This window comes from Ammospiza nelsoni, chromosome 2, assembly GCF_027579445.1.
Source record: "Ammospiza nelsoni isolate bAmmNel1 chromosome 2, bAmmNel1.pri, whole genome shotgun sequence".
NCBI lineage: Eukaryota > Metazoa > Chordata > Aves > Passeriformes > Passerellidae > Ammospiza > Ammospiza nelsoni.
The window spans coordinates 30,948,413-30,968,609 of record NC_080634.1 but is presented as its reverse complement, the minus strand read 5'-3'; the positions used below and the strand labels follow the sequence as shown (position 1 = coordinate 30,968,609).

The 20,197-nt window shown below is 53.6% G+C and overlaps 2 protein-coding genes across 3 annotated transcripts; both read right to left on the bottom strand.

Moving 5' to 3' along the window:
• Window positions 1-2,730: 2,730 nt before the first annotated feature.
• On the bottom strand, window positions 2,731-12,450 carry ENO2 (enolase 2). Its single transcript, XM_059493853.1, has 12 exons — window positions 12,244-12,450; window positions 9,196-9,287; window positions 8,203-8,298; window positions 7,864-7,922; window positions 6,803-6,872; window positions 6,510-6,643; window positions 5,577-5,799; window positions 4,932-5,129; window positions 4,602-4,803; window positions 4,284-4,392; window positions 4,088-4,146; window positions 2,731-3,753 (listed from the first exon to the last, which is right to left on the bottom strand). Exons 2-12 carry the CDS (start codon window positions 9,278-9,280, stop codon window positions 3,684-3,686), a joined length of 1,305 nt encoding a protein of 434 aa, XP_059349836.1. The 5' UTR covers window positions 9,281-9,287; window positions 12,244-12,450; the 3' UTR covers window positions 2,731-3,683.
• A 126-nt stretch (window positions 12,451-12,576) lies between these two features.
• On the bottom strand, window positions 12,577-19,012 carry LRRC23 (leucine rich repeat containing 23). Of its 2 annotated transcripts, XM_059466360.1 has the most exons (7): window positions 18,896-18,997; window positions 18,708-18,820; window positions 17,620-17,873; window positions 17,405-17,535; window positions 14,027-14,163; window positions 13,214-13,448; window positions 12,577-12,929 (listed from the first exon to the last, which is right to left on the bottom strand). In XM_059466360.1, exons 1-7 carry the CDS (start codon window positions 18,995-18,997, stop codon window positions 12,891-12,893), a joined length of 1,011 nt encoding a protein of 336 aa, XP_059322343.1. In that variant the 3' UTR covers window positions 12,577-12,890. The 2 variants fall into 2 exon arrangements, with proteins under 2 accessions (XP_059322343.1, XP_059322344.1); XM_059466361.1 differs by having other exon boundaries at window positions 18,708-19,012.
• Between the last annotated feature and the right edge of the window lie 1,185 nt (window positions 19,013-20,197).

The following is a 20,197-nucleotide window of genomic DNA, read 5'->3' as shown; positions in this document are numbered from 1 at the left end:
CTAGCCCTGCTGTTAGCAGGGGTTTGAAGTCTAGACCTCCAAACATCTCATCTGGATCTTCCTGTGAAACTCCTACTCTAAAAACACATGGAGCTCCACTGCCCTTTTGACACACAGCATATGGTAGTCTCCTTGATGGAAGGAATAAGGAAGCAAGTTATAGCTGCTTCCACACCCAGATACACCATGCTCTAGTATGCTGATTTTTGCCTACAGAGAGAGCTTCATAATGTCCTCCTGCCAGCCTGTCCAAGCTGTCTGTATTTGTCTCTTCCAGCAGCAGAGACAAATACTCTTCTTTTGATTAAGCTGCACAGCACCTCATAGGAATTACCCAGCACCCAAATTTTTGGACTTCTTGTCAGATGTTCATCAAAACAGTGTCTCTGACAGCCTCCTTTATGAAAGATACTGGTTTCTCAAGGCTGGACAACATCCCACTGTTCTTAAGACAGACTAGAGCATACCAGAGAAATTCGGTAGCTCTTCATCGCTAAGTCTTTTCTCTGCACCCTGCAACAAGCCTAATTCTGTGACACCTCCCCTTCCAGCTCATTTATGGGTGCACACACGTATTTAGAAAAAAAATAGAAAAATTCTGCAGGCTTTGAGGGGGGCAGGGGGGAAGAGGCAGCAGCTAGTGTCAAATTATCCCTTTAAGAGCTGTACATTGCTCTGCAAATGTAATTTAAACAGAGTATGATTTGAGAGGTAAAAGAAAGCAAATCCCACAAATGTTTCCATTCACAGATCGCGTCACGTTGCCAGCCCATCCCCGCGCTGTTACTCGTACTCCGGCGGCATTCACGTTACAGCACAGCAATCTGATGGAGACATCAGCTCGTACAACAGGAGCGCTCACTCAGGTGCCGGATCAGCCGAGGGCTTGGACATTCCTACCACAAAGAAACTGCAACCAAATCTCTGCCGCTGAGCCAAAGGGAAGGCAGCATATGCATCTTCGGATGCACTGGACGAGGACAAATATTTACAGTGACCCAAACAAACATGCCAGCATCTCGTATTCCTTCTGTACATTGTGCCAGCAGCGACGAACTCTTTTGATTTAGAAACGGCACCAAGGTGGGGTACTGCTATGGCGGGATGTGTTCCCGTCCCCTCAGGGCTTACACGCACCTTCCTGACACAGGGACGTGTTGATGCCTCCCTGGCAGAAGCTGACAAATTCTTCATGTACACCACTTCCCTGCTGTTGCAGCCTGGCTGCATTTAAATGGACAACGCCGGCTACCTTGGGCGCTTAATTGCCTTCCTTACGCAGAAAAGGACGAATGGGAGGGGCGGGGGAGAAGGGGAGATGCTCTTGGGAATATGGAACGTAACAAAGTTTTGGGTTTTTTTTTTTTTTTCCCCAAAAACCTGCCCTGATTGCTAAGCAGTAGCCATACTGCTCACAAAACCCCAGTATCTAAAACAAAGGAGCAGTGAGGTGTGCAGCGGGAAAAGACAGCCCACTGGCTGTACCCAAAATGCACATTCCTGCAGGAAAACGGCGCTGTCACGCACAGAAGCGATTTTGCGGGAGGCAGGACCGCGGGGAGGGGGCTGGGGGCCCACAGGAGCCGCGGGGCGGGGGAAGATGGAGCGGAGCCTTCCCGGCGGCACCGGACTACAGCTCCCAGCGAGCAGGGGCGGGAGCCGCGCTGCAGCCGGGCACCGGCAGCTATTCCTGCCGCTGGGATGTGTGCCGTGCGCTGGTGATGCCCTGGAAACCAATCCTGGCTCTAGCCTCGCATTCTCCCTCCCACCCTCTTCTCCGTTCTGGGCATGTGTGCCAAAGTCTTTGTCTTCCCTTCTTGGACTTAGTCCCTAATCTATGCTGTTTCGTAAAGGATCGGCAGTGACATGCCAGTGGTTTAAAGTTTTGGTTTTGGGTTTTAAAGTCTGTGTTAGGACACAGTCCAGGGGGATTGGGACTTGCTGAGCAACCTCAGAAACAAACTCAGACAAGAGTTAAGCAAGGGTCTGAAAACTTTCTGTAGAGAGGTGGGTCGGAGCTGAGTGTGCCCAAGAACATAGTAGGGCTACTGACGTGAATATAATGGTGGGCAAGGTGGTTTTATCATTTATTCTCCAGTTGTATTTCTCACAGTAGCACCCCCAACCCCCCACCTTCCTTTGAGTCAGTGCAGAACAAAGCTGTTTGTTGAGCAAGCATTGGGATTTGCTGGCACCCAGCCTGCTGGGGCACTGGCTGGAGCATGGGCAGCTTTCCCCAAGTAATGCTGAGTTGCCCCTGTGAAAAAAGATGGAGCTGAGAGAGACTACCCATCCCACCTACACCTCCAGTCTCTGCCCTACAGACCCCTATTGGGGGGGGACAACCAGCGTTTTCTCTCTCAAAGACTTGCCATTTCTGTCCACCATCTGGGTCCTGCAGACAGACGGCCGGGGGCCCACCCTGAGGCCTTTACATCAGTGCACAGCAGATCTTCATGCAACACGGTTTGGTGAAGATGACAGGGGCAAGTCATCACACACGCCTTCCCTTTGGTGCTTCCCAGCTGGTGGCCAACAGAGCAGTCTGGCTGTGGGACAAAGCTGTGACAGCAGGTGAGGGTAGCTGGGCCTTCTCTTCCCCTTGCCAGTCCCCTCTCCCTTTTTTTTTTTGTTACCTTTCTGTGTGAGCATCTCCTGCTCTGGTGGCAAAATGTCCCCACTTCCCCAACACTGGCAACTAGAGATAAACATCAGGCCAAGCCAGGCAACTCAGGTGTGAAACACATTTTAATAGAGTTTAGGGATCTGTAGTTTGTCTGTTGCTCGGCTGAGCAGGGGCTGTCCAGAAGGTGAAGCAGACATCATGGGCAGAGGGGAGGGTGAAGGAGTGCAGGAGGGGAAGGGAACAGAGAGAGAGAAGTCACAAGAAGCAGATGAGAGCGTGGGTTTGTTTACGGATGTGCTTTAATCTATTGCCCCACAGTTCTGTGTGCTGAGCCAGACACTGACAGCACGCACACACACACACACACCAGGGTGGGACAGCAATGCCACAGAGTGACAGCACACACACACACACACACACACACACACACACACACACACACACCAGCGTGGGACAGCAGTGCCACAGACTGACAGCACACACACCCAGGGTGGGACAGCAGTGCACCTCAACACCAAGCTGCTGGCAAGCACAGCCCAACAGAGCACAGCCCAACACGACACTGGCAGGGCTCAGTGCAGACACATGCCCGGGGCACAGGGATGCTGTAGGCCAGGACACAGGCACACACCCACACACAAGCACAACGAGAGCGAGCGCTGGCAGCGCCCGGCTGGACACGGCCACAGTGTCCGAGCACACGGATGGTCACCGCACATGCTTCAGCACTGGGGACACGCTGGGCACCCACTCCCGTGGTCTGGCACGGAGCAGAGCGGCCCAGGTGAGGCCCTGCACAAACAACAGAGACACACAATGCCTAGGTCCAGGAATGCTTATGAGCCCACAGCAAGGGACAGGGTGTGGGCCGCTCTCTCATCCTTCGCCTGGGTACATCTAGCCAGGGACACCTGAACTCGAGGGGTTTTGAGGTGAGAGGATACCAGGTGACAGAGTGGGGAGAAAGAGCAAAAAAGGAAGCAGTGGAGGGAAAGGGGGGTTCAGAGTCTGTGAGGTGGGAAAGAGCAGCAGGGTGGCTGTGCCCTGGGGACAATGTTCAAAGAACACTTGGGTTGCGGAAGTTGTGTCCAGCGAAGCGTGCTTCATCGCCAAGCTCTTCCTCAATCCTGCAGGAGAGAGACAGCACACATAAGGCCCTTGCAGTGAGGGAGCATTGGAGGCACCAGGGCCCTGGAGAGGCAGCTCATCAGCAGGAAGCTGACATGTGCCCGAGAGCTCAGCTCCTGCCAGCTGCTGTGACTGCAGGGCTGCACCTCATGCCAAGGAGGAGGAAAGGAGTCTGCCCCAGAGGCCTCCCCGGGATCCTACTGTCATCTCTGTGCCTTGTCTTTGTAACATTTCACCCACAAGCTCCATCCACCCTCGGGCTTTCAGCTTCTCCCACCCAGTTGGTCACTCCCCTATTCTCTCTTCTGCATTCCCAGCCCTGGAGCCCCTTACCTCATGAGCTGGTTGTACTTAGCCAGGCGTTCAGACCTGCAGGGAGCACCCGTCTTTATCTGTAAAGCATTCCCCAAAGCAAACACTGTAAGACACTGTTATGACTTGCACCAGTTCCTCATGGCAGGGCAGGGGATTCTGTTTTGACACCCCTTTGCTTTCCTCTAGGTCTGTGCACGGCCTGGGTTTCACCTACCTGCCCAGTGCACAGTCCTACAACCAGATCAGCAATGAAGGTGTCTTCAGTCTCCCCAGACCGGTGGCTCACCATCACACCCCATCCATTCTCCTGGGCCAACTTGCAGCTGCAAGGAATGAGAAATGCAGTCAGCAGCTCCTACTCCTACATTTACCACCTGCACAGGGCAAGATTCAGGCACACTCTGCTCCCACTCTCAGCATCCTACACTTTGGCAGAGACACAAGTCTGTTCACCCAGTGCATGGTGTGACACCTGGCTGTGGTTCATCACCAGCCCATTCACAGGACAACAAGGGCAGTGGGCTGGACTCACGCTTGGATGGCCTCTGTGACAGATCCAATCTGGTTGACTTTGAGCAGGAGGCAGTTGCAGGCTTTCTCTTCAACAGCCCGCTCGATGCGCTTGGGGTTTGTCACTGTCAGGTCATCTCCCACTATCTGAATCCCCACATTGGCAGTGAACTTAGACCAGGCCTCCCAGTCATCCTGGTCAAAGGGATCCTCAATGGAGACCACTGAAAGGACAGCCAAAGAGGCACGAGTCACAGCTGCCTCCCTTCCCACCCCTGAAACACAGAGGGTTTGTGCCTGGTCGCTGTGCAGCCCCAGTGCTGGTCCCCTGCGGCCCCGCGCAGCAGCTCACCTGGGTAATCCCGCACAAAGCTTTGGTAGAGGTCTCCCAGCTCATCTCCAGAGATATAGCGGCTTGGGTCATCTGGGGACTTGAAGTCCAGGTCGTATTTGCCGTCGCGGTAGAACTCGGAGGCTGCCACATCCATGCCGATGACGATCTTGTCCGTGTAGCCCGCCTTGTCAATGGCTTCCTTGAGCAGCTCCAGAGCTGAGGGGAGAACCACAGTCAGGAGAGTCAGCCTATGCAGAGAGCTCTGTCTCTCGGTGGGAGCCTCCCTTGGGAAGGGCCCTAGAGCCACTGGGAGTCTGGTGGTATGATGGAGAACTAGAAGGGAGCCCAGAACACAACAGAAATGCCAAGGAGCTGAAGGGCTGCGTCCAAAGGGACAAGGAGGAATTAAAATGCGATTCCACAGCTCAAAGACAAGTTTGTGGAAAGCTTTGTAAAAACATGCACATCATAAAAGGTTTGTATGGAGAGGCTGTGGCAGATCAAGGCCACCCCAAGGAGAGGGAGCTCAGAAACACTCCCTAAAACAGGAGGTCAATGACATTTAGGCATCATCTTTTGAATCAGTCCAGGGAATGCTGTGAGCTGGGCATAGGGACCCGTAGCATTGCAGGCAGGGGTACCCCATCTCTGTAGGGCTCTCACCTTCGCTATTTTCCAGGATGTTGGGAGCAAAGCCTCCCTCATCACCCACATTGGTAGCATCTTTGCCATACTTCTCCTTGATGACGCTCTTAAGGTTGTGATAGACTTCAGCCCCGATGCGCATGGCATCGCGGAAGCTTTCAGCTCCCACAGGCAGGATCATGAACTCCTGCATGGCCAGTTTGTTGCCTGCATGGGAACCTCCATTGATCACGTTGAAAGCCTGGAAGAGTCCATGAGAGAGTCAGAGCTGAAGGAACCGGTCTTGGCATCCCTGAGAGGTGGCTCTCAGATGTGTCACCATGCTCACACATGCCACATCCCACAGGGTAATGTAAGCACATCAGCTTCCAGCATCCAAGCAAAGACACATAAGCCTGGAGTGTTCCCTCCAGCAGTGGCTCAAGCCACATTGGTTAGAGAAGATTTTCCCACCTGTTCCCCTCTCAGAGATCTCCTGAGTTATGTGGGTTATCTTGTTCTGTTTATTTGTACCTGTGTATCAACAATGCTGTCAACCTCTCTTCCAGGACTTTTCTTCTTGACCCTGAGAAAATTTTAGCATCCACAACTCCCTTTGAGAAATAGTTTCTCAAGACAGGTTCTCCTTGGTGTGAAGACCCATATGCCCTTGTTTTGAACTGTGCCCCAGAGGGTTCACATGATGCCCTCTGCTTCTTGTGCTAAGAATGAGAACTTCAGTCAGCCCCTCACCACAACCTCTCCTCTATCCTCCTCAAGCTCCTTTTTTCCCATTGAAACTTGACAAATCTCAGGCCTTGATTTGCTTCCCTGACAACTGCAGTGCACTCAGCTGATGTTTCAATCCCATATCCCTTCCTTATCTACCTCCCAACACCTCTGAAGTTTCTTTTGGGAACAACGCTCTTTTGGAGGTTCTGAAGGTGGATGTCAAGGAGGGAAGAGTCTTACTGGCACGGGCAGGATGAGGTCGGAGTTGCCGGCCAGGTCAGCGATGTGCCGGTACAGGGGCACATCCTTCTCTGCAGCTCCCGCCTTGCACACGGCCAGAGAAACTCCCAGGATAGCATTGGCACCAAACTTGGCTGTGGGTAAAGGAGGAGGTTGACTTTTCAGGTGGCAACATCCTGCCCAGTGGGTGTGTATGCCCTTGCCAGCCCAGCCTTGCTTGGGCAGTGCCCCCCACTCCAGTCCTGCAGCCTCCCATGCCCGTAATTTCCCGGCCAAAAAGAAGGATGGATTACATTTGTTCTCTGTGCCGTCCATCTCAAGCATCAGATTGTCTATCTTCTCTTGATCCACAACAGAGAGGCCCTGCAAGAAAGGAACAGCTCCTGAGAAGGGGATGACTGGAAGAGCTGCTGCCTCTGGTGTGCGGGAGAGGAGGCATTGATGGAGAAGCTGGAGGTAAAAGGACTTTTTCAGCTTGTGGGGGAACATATACACACAAAGCTCTGGAAACTGGTGCTATGGTATTTAGTCAGGTTAGGTAACCCTGATGGTGTTTCTGCAGTGCAGTGTGGATGTACCCATGGTGGAGAGGGGGTCAGCTACAGCCAAGGCAAGGCCACGCATTGCTGGGGACACAGGACACCCTGGGGGGTTTCCCAGCCTTTTGGCAGCTTCCAGGGAGCTTTGTGGTGGTGCTGTGGTCACACAGAAGCTAGGCAGAACAACAGAACATGCTCAGCCTCAAGCAAGCGAATGTAGACTGGATGGAGCCATCCCCAGGAGTGAGGTGGAAAGCAAGATTAGACCCAACACAGGCAGCTCTCCACCATGCTGGGTATTTTTCAGCGGCAAGAGAGAACTGTGCTCTCAGCCAGAGCCAGCCATGGGCTACATGGTGTGTAATATGTGGCTTTGGCTCAGCTCTCCTCAAAGCAGGCTCCAGGTCTTCAGGTGTAAACAGGCTGCAGATGTGACACCATGGCTCTGCCAGATCCTGCACGGTGCAACCATTGCTCATCACACCAGGATGAAGCCACAGACGTGTGGATGTGGTTCAGTGCTTGAGGGGGAGCACAGCTGAAGGAGGGGGTGAGCTCTACAGGGAGCACCAAGGGGACGAGTTAGGCTGCACAGATGCTGCGGTGGAGCAGGAAGAGTTAAATCCTTTCCTCCCAGAGAAAAGATTGCTGTGGACACACACAGGCATGGAGGGCAGGAGGGGTGTGCCCAGGTTCACAGAGAGCATCGCTGTGTCTGTTAACCCAGTGAGATGAAGAGAGCAGAGACAGAGATCAGGGGACAGAGATGGACCAGAGTAAGCATTGGACAAGGGAGAACAAAGAGAAATCCTTACAGAGCCCACGAGAGCTGGGGCGACAGTGCTGTTGATATGATCCACGGCCTGCAGGACCCCTAAAGAAGGGAAGAGGCAGAGAAAGGAAGAGAGAGAGAGAGAGAGAGTGAGGCAGAGAGAAGAGTGGAAAGAGGGAGGGAGAGGACCGATAGAGAGACAGAGAGAGGGAGACAGCAAGGGAAGATCGAGGCCTGATCTTTCACTTTACACTAGCTCTGTGCCTCTGTGGTCTCCCTGAGGGACACATCCGTGTCACACCAGTGGGTGGGCAGTGCCCTCCAGCAGGGCTGCACACACAGGCAGCCCTGTGGATGAGCTGTGGAGCAGGCATCTCCCCACCTTTTCCAAGGAAACGTGACTTGTCATTGTCTCGCAACTCCAGCGCTTCGTAGATACCAGTGGACGCTCCACTGGGGACGGCTGCTCGAAACATGCCTGGGAAACAGCAAAACAGGGGTGTGAGACAAGCAGAGGATGAAGAGGAAAAGCACTCATGCACCTGCTTCTGCTCTGTTTTCATAGGAAAGGATGCAGCAACTGCTTGTGCAAATGGATGGCCTCACTGGCTGGCTGCTTGTGGCTGGTGTCCCTAGAGGTGGAGCACCTCAGGGGCAGAAATAGATGGCACCCAGGGCTTCCAGGCTGAGGAACTTGGATGTCAGGCACCCAGAGATTCACACTGATCCCAAAACCGTGTGTGATGGATGGAAGTTCTTCAGCCCTCCTCCTAGTTCGAGAAGCAGCCTGACTCACAGCCACCCTCAGCTTCCTCCCCCTCAGACTGAGGTTTCTGCCTCACTGAAGAAGGAAGACAATGGTTGCATGCCTGCTCTGGCCTCTCACTGCTCCTCACCCCTCAGCCCAAGCAGTTTTGGGGGTCCATGCAAATGCAGCTCCTCCAGCTGAGCCCCACGCATGGACATAGCTGCACAGAGACCTCAGGAACAAAGCTTTATCCCTGCCAGAACCATGGCCATGGATGTGCTACCAAACATCTACCGTGCCCCAAGGCTAAAAGCATAGCTGCAGCAGGGGTACCATGAGAAGATGCAGACATTTATGATAAAAAGGCCTTCAGTCCCTGCTATGGGCAGGCACGTGGCTCAGGTCACATGCAGGACAGCCAGCTGTCTTGTCGTCGTTTGCCTGGCACATGTGCAGGGTTGCTGAGCACAGGCAGAATTTTGGTCTCTGCCTCTTCCCCTGACTTGTTCACTGCTGGGGTTCACCGGTGAGGAGCCTCCACGCTGTTGACATGCCAGGCTGCTGCACAGCACCAGCTCTGCCTGAGAGGGCAGGGCCTGCCCTGCATCCCTTATCTCACCCTCATACCTTTGTGTGTGTAGAGGTCTACCTCAACGGTGGGGTTCCCACGGGAGTCCAGGATCTCACGGGCATGGATCCTCTCGACCGCCATGGTGAATCTGTGAATATGTGGAGAGAAGAGAACAGGGTACGTTCAGCTCTGAGAGGCTCCAGGATGTGGTGCTCACCCCTTCTATGTCTAGACTGACAGAGATAAGGGAATTCAAGGAAAAGTGACCTTAGAAATTTGGGCTAAAACTATTTGCCCCAGGAAATTAAGAAATCCACCCAGACTACAGGAATCTACAAACATTTTTCCAGGAACTGGCTATCTATTTGAATTTGCTCTGTCCCTCTGCTGCAGCTGACAAACTAGGGGCACTCTGCCTCTCCCTGCGTCACAGCACAGCGCCCGACACAAGCCTGGACGGCAGGGATGGGGAGGGTGCCACGGCAGCAGAGAGGGAGGGATCAGCTGGCACAGCGGGGAGGTGCCCCTGGCTCTGGTGTCAAGGACGGGGCAGCAGCTCCTGGCATCTCCTGTCCCCTTGCCGGGAGGCGAGGACAGCGCCTGCCAGCCAGACAGCAAGCGGCTCCTGTGCAGTGAATGGGGAGCCAGCCCAGCATGATGGGCAGGGCAGGGGCAGCCAGCCAGGGGGGCCCAGCCCCTCTGCAGCCCATGCAGGGGAGCCATCCCAGCCTGGCTGTCCCACACCCCAGCCTGGCTGTCTCACATCCCAGCCTGGTGTCCCACACCCTAGCCTGGCTGTCCCACACCCCAGCATGGCTGTCCCACACCCCAGCCATGTCTCCCCTGCCATGTGCCTGCTCAGTGTCCCCATGTCCTCGTGAGCTGTGGGGTTAGGCTGTGCCAAGGCGGCGGGAGCATGGAGCCTGGCAGCCTGAGGAGCCATCTTGCTGAGGCCATGGTGCTCAGACGTTGCAAAGAGGGCTCTGAGGGAGGGGACACCTGGCCCAGCTGCCAACCCTTTGCTCCATTCCTGAGGCAGGGAAGCAGATGAGGCTGGGCTGGATCTCTGTTGGGTGGAGGGGTGAGGAAGCCTAGCATTTTGGGGCACCCGGTTAAACCTGAAGTAGAACCATTTTGGTTAAACCTGAAGTAGAAAACATGCTGGTGGGTAATGATGGCTGTTTGAAAGAGCTTCTCTTGCTGCAGTTTGCTCTCCAGAGGCTCCAAATCAGCTCCTCATGCCACCTTCTCTTTCCCCTGGCTGTGGGGCTGTGCTGAGGGGGTGCTGCATTGAGGTGTGTGACTTGTCATTGTCCCCCCATGCTCCCAGCACTGCCACGTTTTCCTGCCCTGGCTCCCACGGATGATTGCCTCAGCCCTGAGCAGGGCTGGCAGAGGCCAGAGTAGCCATGGAGCCCCAGCCAGGATGTCCCCATGGCATGCCTGAGCAAGGGTACAGCCAGCCCAGGCCCTGAGCACCAGGGCAGGGAAAATGAGTTTGAACCAGCAAATCCCAGCACCGAGGGGAACTGAGAAGCAGAATGGGGAAGCCGGAGCCAGCGCCCAATGCCACTGCCCCGGGTGGGTGGAAATCACAAGGGTGTGGGGATTGGTGCTGCTGCTCTGAAGCTTCAGCCAGAGCTTCTCCTGTGGGAAGTTGTGGTCAGCGACTCCAGGGTTCCCTGGAGCCTGCACAGGGCCCTCCGCCATGTCCATCTGGGCTGGGATCCCCCATCAGCCGCTTTGGCAGCGCTCCTCACGCCATCTGGCACACGCCACAGGAACTTCCTCCAGAGTCGTGCCGGCGCAGCCAGCCGTGAGCTTCCTTGCAGCCGTGCCCTGGCCGTGCCTCCACAGCCTCCACGGGCTGCAGAGGGACAGGACCCCGCTTAAAGCCATCTTTGACAGCACAGCCGTGCCAGGTGCTGTGGCTCTCTGCTTATCTGGTCACGTTGCCCCTGGTCACATCCCTGTGGCCACATCCACCTGCCCCTCTTGGAGCCAGATCTGAGGAAGCCAAATGACAAGCCCAAATCCACCCTTGCCTGCCCCTCCCCATCACTTACATGACCTCCTCTCCCTTGTAGTCCTTTAAGCCTCTTCTCCACTTGTGTTGCTGCCCCGTTCCCCCTGCATTTGCTCTCTTTTGAACAGAAGCACCCTGAAATCCCTGCTATCAGCTGCACTGGTCTGAAAGGAGGTCAGAGGCGGATAAGCTGGGATAAGGGATTGGGATGGAGCCATAGCTGGGAAGCCACAGACCACATCCACGAAGAGAGAGGAGGCTGTGCAGCCCCCGTGAACAGGGGCTGGGCACGGTACGCTAGGAGGCTGGTGCTGCTGCAATGCCTTCCCGTGGAGCTGGCGCTGGCAGCAATTCCCTGTCCCTGCCGGGCCGGCACGGTGGAGACCCTTCCCACCAGTCCCGTGTTCCACTGCGATCCCCCGGGCTGGGCACTGCTCCCGGGAAGCCCGCACTGCTGCAGTGTCGTGACTGATGCAGCTCTTGCTTGCCTGACTGTCACTCCTCTCCGTGCTCTCCCCCTCCCCTGTGGTGTGGGGCTGTGCAAACAGGAAAACATCCCCTTTTCTCCCTCCCGCCCCGCTCTCCCTGAGCGCCCGCGTTTATGTCAGCACCTCGGGGGGCTGGGGGGCCGCTCCGAGGCTGGATCCTTTCCCCAGCCGTGCCCAGACGGAGCGCTGCCTTCTCCCCACCAGCACCCCTCCCCCGGGAAAGCTCCATCCCGCAGCACCTCCCGACAGTGCCCTTGGGAGCAGCACCTATCCTCGCTGGCGGCCCCCCCACTCCTGCAATTCCCTGGGCTCACGTTTGAAATTATGATTGCCGGGAGGGGAAAGGGGGGGCTTGGGAAGGAGGGAGTACCTGAAATTAAAATATGAAAGAAAAGTCAGAAGGATGGGGGTGAGGAGACAGAGGTGGGAGGAGCAGGGGGAGGAAGCGAGGGGAGTTGAGTTGTTAATGCCACTCGCCGTGGTCCTTCTCGGCAGGGACCCCAAAGTGCGTGTGGGGTTTGGAGGGCACAAGGGGGGCAGCAGAAACACGCACGCAGTGAGGGGTGTGCTGGCCGTGGGGAGACACTTACCTTCCTAGGGCAGGGCTGGACGAAAAATTGAGAAAGTGCTGGTAGAAAGGAGAGAGGACGGAGCTGAGGAGGGATGCAGGACCTCAAGGGGAGATGATGTGTCCTCTAAGCCAACGGTGGCGGCAGCAGCAGGATGGAGACGCCCCTGATAGGGCCGGGACAGCAGCATGTGACCCAGAGCTGCGATGAGTCAGGATTTAGCAAAGCTTTGCAAACAGCACGTAGGGGATGGAGAGACAGAGAGAGGCAGGCAGCAAGGGATAGACGTAGACAGATGAGGGTGAGAGAGCCAGGGAATAGAAGTGGGTGTGCAGGATAAACAATCCCAGTCACTCCAGGCTCATTAATTATTTTTATTCAAATCAGAAAATCTTGCAGGGTTTTTGGGAATCAAATTGAACCACAGGACCTGTAACTCTCCCCTTTCCCCTCTCAGGCCTACTGAGAATAGAACACAGTGCAGTGACTGCAAAAACACTGCAGTGCCTCAGGGCAGCTTCCAGGACCAGGGTGGGTAGCACTCCTCTTTTCTCCAGAGGTAAAACGAGGTGAAGCTGGTACCTACAGCTCTCACTTTCTCAGCCTCACAAACGAGGAGAGGCATCACTACATCTTGACAGCCTCTGGGAACAGGTGTTAAAAACGGGTCACTCAGGCACTGTATCCTCAAGAGATTCTTGCATTTCCTGAAGAAGGGAGGAGGGAGAAGTTAATGACTTCATGCCCGATGTCTCTTCCCCGTTCACTGCCCTCTTTTGCTAGTGGGGTCAGGAATGGCAGCAGGGTGGCATGCTGGCAACCACAGCCAGGTTGCAAAGCCTGGCCTCTTTTTCAGCCTCTTGTGCTCTTGAGACTGACATCCCTCACCCTTCTCCTCATGTCATATTGTGGAGGAGAGCCTTTATCAGCATGCTTGGTCTTTTTTCTTTCTCTCCACCTCCTTCTAATCCCTGCACTGCATTGTTCTCACCTTTTGTTTTTCTTTTTCTTTTTCCTTCCTTGTCTGTTGCATTTTCTCGGCCTCTTCCCGCTCCTCCTCCTCGACGGTTTCCTTGTCGAGGCGCTGCAGCCGTGGCAGCCAGGACAGGACCTGCAGCCGGTAGTCGGGTTCTTGGGCACACGGATTGTCCATCAGCACCAGCGCCTGCAGCATGGGCAGCACCTGCAGCTTTCCCACCTCCTCAAAGCTTTTGATCCCATTGTTCCTGAGGAAAAGGAAGCACAGAGAGCAAGGCAAGGAGACCCGTGCTAGTAGTGAAATCCCTTTGGAACAAGAAGTGGACGTGACAGAAAAAGCAAAACTTAGCAGCATGAGGTACCATAGGCATTAGACCACAGATTTGTCACCTAAGATGCAGATCCGTCTGTAGCTCCCCAGACTGAGGCACAAAAAGGACATCTCCTCTGGATTCCTCTGTGCTCAGCCAGCCTTTGAACTATGTGACATCACCATGGCAAACACTGGGAACTAAAGGGCATTTGCAGGCAGAACACAGAGAACAGGATTTGAGGGACCCAACTGACTTATGGCAAGGAAGGAAAAGCCTGAGGTGGGGTATGAGAATGACTGGAGAGGCTGATATTTTCTAAGAAGCCCAGGAAAGGCCCTGGCTGTTACAGCCTGGACAGCTGCTGAACACAAGTTAAGGATGGTAAATATCAAATACCCATCTCTACCAGGTCTTCAGCTTCCAAAACACCCCCAGAAAATCCCAAAGAGCTAAATGGCAGTGCAGTCTGATGAAGGGATCTCTGGTCCCAACACAGAGCAGGGAGGACCCACCGTAGGTTGAGGTACTGCAGGCACTTCATGCTAGCAGAGAATCCATCCAGGGCCTCCAGCTTGTTGTCACGCAGGTGCAGGATCTCCAGCTGCTCCAACTCCTCAAGGCCTTCAAGGCTGCAAATGGTGTTCTTGGCCTGAGCCAGGGAGGCAGGAAGACAGAAGGAAAATAGGGACACACAGGAGAGGGAACAGCAATTATTTCTGGCCTTTAAATCTCTTTCTATCCTTCAGACTCCTACCACTCATAACACAGCCTTGTCTGAAGCTCAATCAGATAGCTCAGAGCATTGGCCAAATAGGTTCTCAGAATTTGGATTAAAGGACCACAAATTTGCTGAAAAAGTGTTTCCTGAAGCATTGCTTGGTGCCTGAGATAAAACTATCCCATGTGAATACTCCATTGCCAGCACAGCACCCCTTCCCATGGCAGTGCCAAATTTGAGCCTCAGAGAGCAACAGCATGGAGGGGAAAGCACACCTGAGCCTACAATTAATGTGTTTAAAGGATGAGTAACAGCCCCTCTCAGTCACACAGGCCATGTAGTCCAGGCACCTTCCAGTAGCTGCTTCTCTTGTGGGGAAAATCTATGACCAGGAAGTCCCTTCACAGAATTCACAGAATGACTGGGTTGGAAGAGACCTTAAAGATCATCGAGTCCAACCCATGTCCTAACACCTCAACTAAACCATGGCACTGAGTGCCACATCCAGTCTTTTCTTAAACACATTCAGGGATGGTGACTCTACCACCTCCCTGGGCAGACCATTCCAGAACTTTATCACCCTTTCTGTAAAAAACTTCTTCCTAATATCCAACCTATATTTCTCTTGACACTGCTTAAGCCTGTGTCCTCTCGTTCTGTCAGCTGCTGCCTGGTGAAAGAGACCAACCCCACCTGACTACAGCCACCTTTCAGAAGTTGTAGGGAGCGATAAGGTCACCCCTGAGTCTCCTTTTTTTCTGGCTAAACATCTTTCAGTCATTCCTTACAGGATTTGTGTTCCAAGCCCCTCACCAGCTTTGTTTCCCTCCTCTGGATGTGCTCAAGCATCTCAACGTCCTTCCCAAACTGAGGGGCCAGAACTGGACACAGCACTTCCACTCCTCTGGGCTGTGTCTTACTTCAGAAAAATTCCCCATCACTGAATTTCATTCACTTCGCTGGGATGTGGATTAACGAAGCAGGGAAATGGAAGCTCTGAATTTCAGGTACTGGTTTCAGAGCAGGATTTCGGCTGGAAAAGGCCACTAGAGGTCTCCTGCCCGAGCGGAGGCTCCCCGCAGTGCCAGCACCCACGCTCTGCTCTGCTCTGCTCTGCCGGGCTGCTCAGCGCCTTGTGCAGTCAAGGTTGGAGCATCCCTGGTAATTGTCGGCTCCCCGCCACGTTCTCCAGCCCAGGGCTGAGCAGGGCTTTCCTTGCCGATGTGCCTCGGGGCTGCAGTCGCTAAGGATACTGAGATCTGAATGGAAAATGGGGTGAGAGGTGCTCTTGTGCTCTCTCTTCCCCACAGGCACCCAAGCACTGACCTGGGCAATGCCTGAGACTGAAAAAGGGGCACAGGTTGAACTGGTGGGATAGGAGAACACTTCAGGGCTGAGTCATTCAGGATGCAGACATTTTGTAGTAAAGGAGGATTTTCATAGCAACTGGACAAAGAAGAATCTGGACCAGCTGGGCCAAGTAAAAGGAGTAACACCAGGACAAAAAGAGGAAAGTTGGGTATTTAGTGAAGGCCACATGAGCAGATTTATCAGTCAGGAAGGATTAGGACATTGTACCTCAGTGAAAATGGTGAGCTGGTGTGGGTGGGGAGCTCACTGATCACTGGTTCACAAAAGGCATAGTAACCTCCCAACACTCACTTTCTTCATCACTTCAGTGTGAATTGTTTTACCAGCTCTAGCCTTGCCAGCACTTGCAGGACAATGCAGAATGAATATTTTTCAGAGTTGATCCATTTTTCTCCCCTAAATCAAACAACATTCTGTCTGACACACCACCACCTTCCCATGAATACCAGTTCTTCTCCCAGATGTGATGCCACTGTTCCTTATGGAAAGTTACCACACATTGCCCATGATTTCCTTTCCCCATCCTGCACACTCCATCTTTTTCAGGTTAGCCTTTGCCACCACTGCTGCACCATGAGCAGGAGCCAACACAGCCCTACTGTGACCCTCAAAAATTATGCAAGTGCCACATGGCACATACCCAGCTTGACATCTTCCTAGCACATGCCACTTTTTACATATGAAATTTCATCTGTGGCTATGTCATACATTAACCAAACGTGGTTCGATTCCTTACATTGAGCCCTTTGTCTTGAACCCTGTCATTGAGGAATCAGCTGCACTTACCCAAGGCTGAAATAACACCAAAGTCTTTACACAGAAACCAAAGCATTACTGGGGGAGATTCCCCTGCAAAACAATTTAATGGGCAGGTAGACATGGGAGACAAATTCAAGCCCCACAGATTCTTGTGAGTCGGTTGTTCTAGTTTTAACAATCATCCCTTGCAACTTTCCTGTTTCACATGGACAGCTCAGAAACCTCCCAGTCATGCCAGGAACCTTCCCTCAGCAGAGGTGCTCTGTTTGCTTCCCTGCAATAACTCACTAAAGTGAGAAGGTATGCTTTGAAATTCTGTATTGTATCTAGTGACTGATCCACTTCATCCATCCTTGGAGCACCTCCAGTCATAAAATCCCAGTTTCCCATCAGAAAATTTCAGGCAAATCTCAGCAAGCAATCTCCTCAGTGTTTTCTGCCAGGGAATCTTGATGAAAAGAAGCCACATAGTTTTTCAAAGCCTTTATCATATTTAATTGCTTTTCAAGAGGTAGTGACTCAAGACATCTGTTTAGTCTTTGCAAGCTGCAGCACAGTGTGATCTATGGGACTAAGCCATACATACTTTCTTCATTTGCATCTCTAGGAGTAAATGCTTCCTTGAAGTAATTGTTTATGATATTAAGAAACTGCTTCTCCTATCTTAGTTTCACTGCAATATTGAATCAATTTCTTTTTTGGCAGCTGTAGGTGTGAATCACATAATTGTGCTGGCTTTAAACCAGTGTTTGATTAGGCCCATCAGAGAAGAGAAAGAGGCATTGCCTCCCTTTGTCACCCAAAGGGCAAAGCTGTTGCTTTGCCCATGATCTCCAGAGGTCCCAGGGCACACAGAATACAAAGCCTGCCCAACACTGCCTAAAGGGAAAGCTGCCCTCCTGCAGGAGGGAAGAACCTGATGCACTCAACATGGACTCCTCTGAGATTCCTGGTTCATGGCCACTCCCTTTGTGCTATGTGGGCTGCAGGTGCTGGGATCTGCAGCAGCTCTGTCCCACTCCCCGGGCTGGTGATCCCTTACCAGGTAGAGTTTCTTGAGCTTGGAAACACTAAGCCCTGCTGTGGTGCTCATCTTGTTCCCTCGCAGCTCCAGGACTTGCAGGCTGAACAAATGGTCGTGACTCAGGCCCAGCACTGTCTCGATTTTATTTTCTGAGTGCCAGAGGAAAAAGAAACAAGAAAGTTAATTCCACCTTTCCAAGAGAGTGTCCCCACAAGACAGGTAGCCTGTATCACCTTTCAGGCTGAGGTTGGCTAGGAGGGGGTGAGTAATGCCCTCAAAATCTACGATGCGGTTGCGATCAAAGCTGATGACTTGGAGGTAGGGCAGCTCCTGCATGCTGGCACTGGTGAGCAGATTCCTATCCACCTTCAGCCAAAGCAGCTGGGTTAGGCTGCTCAGGGGGGCCAAATCTTTCAGCTTGTTCTTTGACAAATCCACATACCGCAGGTGAATGAAGTGTTCGAGGAGGCTGATGTCTGTCAGGCCCCTGAGGGAGAGTGAATGTGAATAAAATATCTCTCATATTTCCCCACTACCATCTTTTTGGTAGGAGGGCAACCACCTCTCCTACTTCCCTGCTGTCCTAGAAAGCCCTGCTGAGAAAAGGAAGAAAAAGACAGGTGATAGGGATAGGCCTGTCAGTAAAGATGAATGGTAAGATTGAATCTGCTTTCCTGGCAGAGGGAGTACTTATTCCCATTGAATTCTATCTGTCATGACAGGGCACCACCAGAGCAGAGACAAGGGTAAGTTTTGGGGAGGGGTCTGTTAGACAATAGTGTCAGCACAAAGGACTGTGTGGAAAGACTTTTCTAGTGGAAAAAATAGTGGTTGAGATACCCTATGAGACTGCTGAAAGAAACAGTCTTAATGGGGCTTTAGTTAGGTGGCTCTGCTGGGGAGGCTGAGGCTCCAAACTGTCCCAAGGCCATTGTGGCACAGTACTTACAGCTGTGTGCCTGTGTACTTACAGCTGCCTGCCTTAAAGGTTAGCAGCTGGGAGGACAGATGTCAATGGATATTTCTCAAAGTGCCTGTAGGGAGGTCACTGTTCAGCCCCCCTAGGAGAGCACAGTCCAGAGCGATGGGCAGGCTGCCCTCAGCCTTGGGGACACTGATGCTCCCAGCAGTGTGTCTGGCCGTGCTGGAGGCAGTGCCCAGCCAGGGACAGGCTGTGCTGAGGCACGGCTGGAATCCAGGTGGCCGGAGAGCAGGGCCTGGATCCGCTCCCTTCCCACATGGCCGATCACCAGCTTGTGGCACAGCGACTCCATGGCCATGGAGTGAGGGGCTTCTGCCGGGTCAGGCATTGCACACTCACTTGTCTTTGGCTTCAAACTTCACATAGGCGTGGGCCAGCCCGTTGCCGGTCTTGCAGAGGAGAGACAGGCCCTCCTTGAAGTGTTCCTCCGTCAGGGGACAGGGCGGCGGCTCCTGGGAGAGGAGAGAGAGCACAACGCCAACGCTGGCCCAGCCACAGCCGGGCGGTGCTGAGGGCCTCCCCCTCACCTCTTCTTCCTTCTCCTTCTCCTTCTCCTCCTCTTCCTCCTCCTCCTTCTCCTCGCCCTCTTCCTTCTCCTCGCCCTCTTCCCTCTCCTCCTCGTCCTCCATGCTCCCGGGGCAGGCCGCGCTTGCCGCCTCCCGCGGCGGCCGCTCGAGGCCCGGCCGCTGCCATGGGAACGGGGGCGGGCCCGCCGCCGTGCCCAGCGCCGCGGCCCCGGGGCTGGGCAAGCTCCGAGCGTGTCCCGCCCTCACCACCGGCGCTTTGCGATCCCACTGCGCCTTCCCGGCTGGGTGACATCTGCGAGTATTAGCGTATGCCGGGAACCGAAGGTTTTTTCGGTGGGAAGGGACCTGTGTGCTCAGAACGGGGCAGGGCTGCACAGGGTGGTGGGCACTGGGGCGGTGAATGCCTAATTAACTCTTAATTTACCCTCTAGTAAATATTTAATTAACATTTTGAGCAGAATTAGCCTTGGGCTCTGCATGAAGCCTCCCCAGATACGAGCCTGTGGATGCCGGGAAGGAAGTTTTGGGGTGCACTGCTCCATTCCCGTCCTCCAGGCTGTGGAGCTGGGAAGGGTTGAGGTTTCCCGTGCCCAGCCGTTGCCAACAGCACTGGGTGTTTACCAGCCGGGAATGCTACTCAGAGCTGATGGTCAGCAGTGGTTCGCAGTTAATCCAAAGTCCAAGGCTCTACTCCCTTTCCCTTCATTGCCCTTTGCTCCTCTGCAGTGCCTGGATAAGGTTAGTGCTGGCTAAGCTGGTCCAGGCAGAGCTGCTCACACAACCATCAGCCATGGCCCTTCCCGCTCAGCACTCTGCGCTCAGGGCTGCACAGCGAGCTGCCCCCTGCCTCGTCCTGCTATGCTCCCCGGTGCCAAGCCCTTCTCCTGTGCTACACATCTGAATGTCAATCTGAGCTCACCCCCTGCTCATTATCACACAACCACAGGTTGGTTTGGATCGGAAGGAACCTCAAAAATGTGCTCAACTCAATAACCCTGCCACGGGCAGGGATGCCACCCACCAGACCAGGTTGCCGAGGGCTCCATCCAACCTGACCTTGAACAGCTCCAAGGATGGAGCAGCCACAACTCCTCCAGGCAACCTGTTCCAGTACCTCATCACCCTCAGACTAAAGAAGTAATCTACATATGAACACTTCCTTTCCTGCCTTTGCTTCCTGCTCTAAACATTCCCTAATTACAGAAGGAAACACAAAGCTTTAAACTAGAGAAATTTTATTTAGATTATATATATCCCAAACCTAATTATATTGATAATTAGGGTGGGTATGTGCTTACAGCT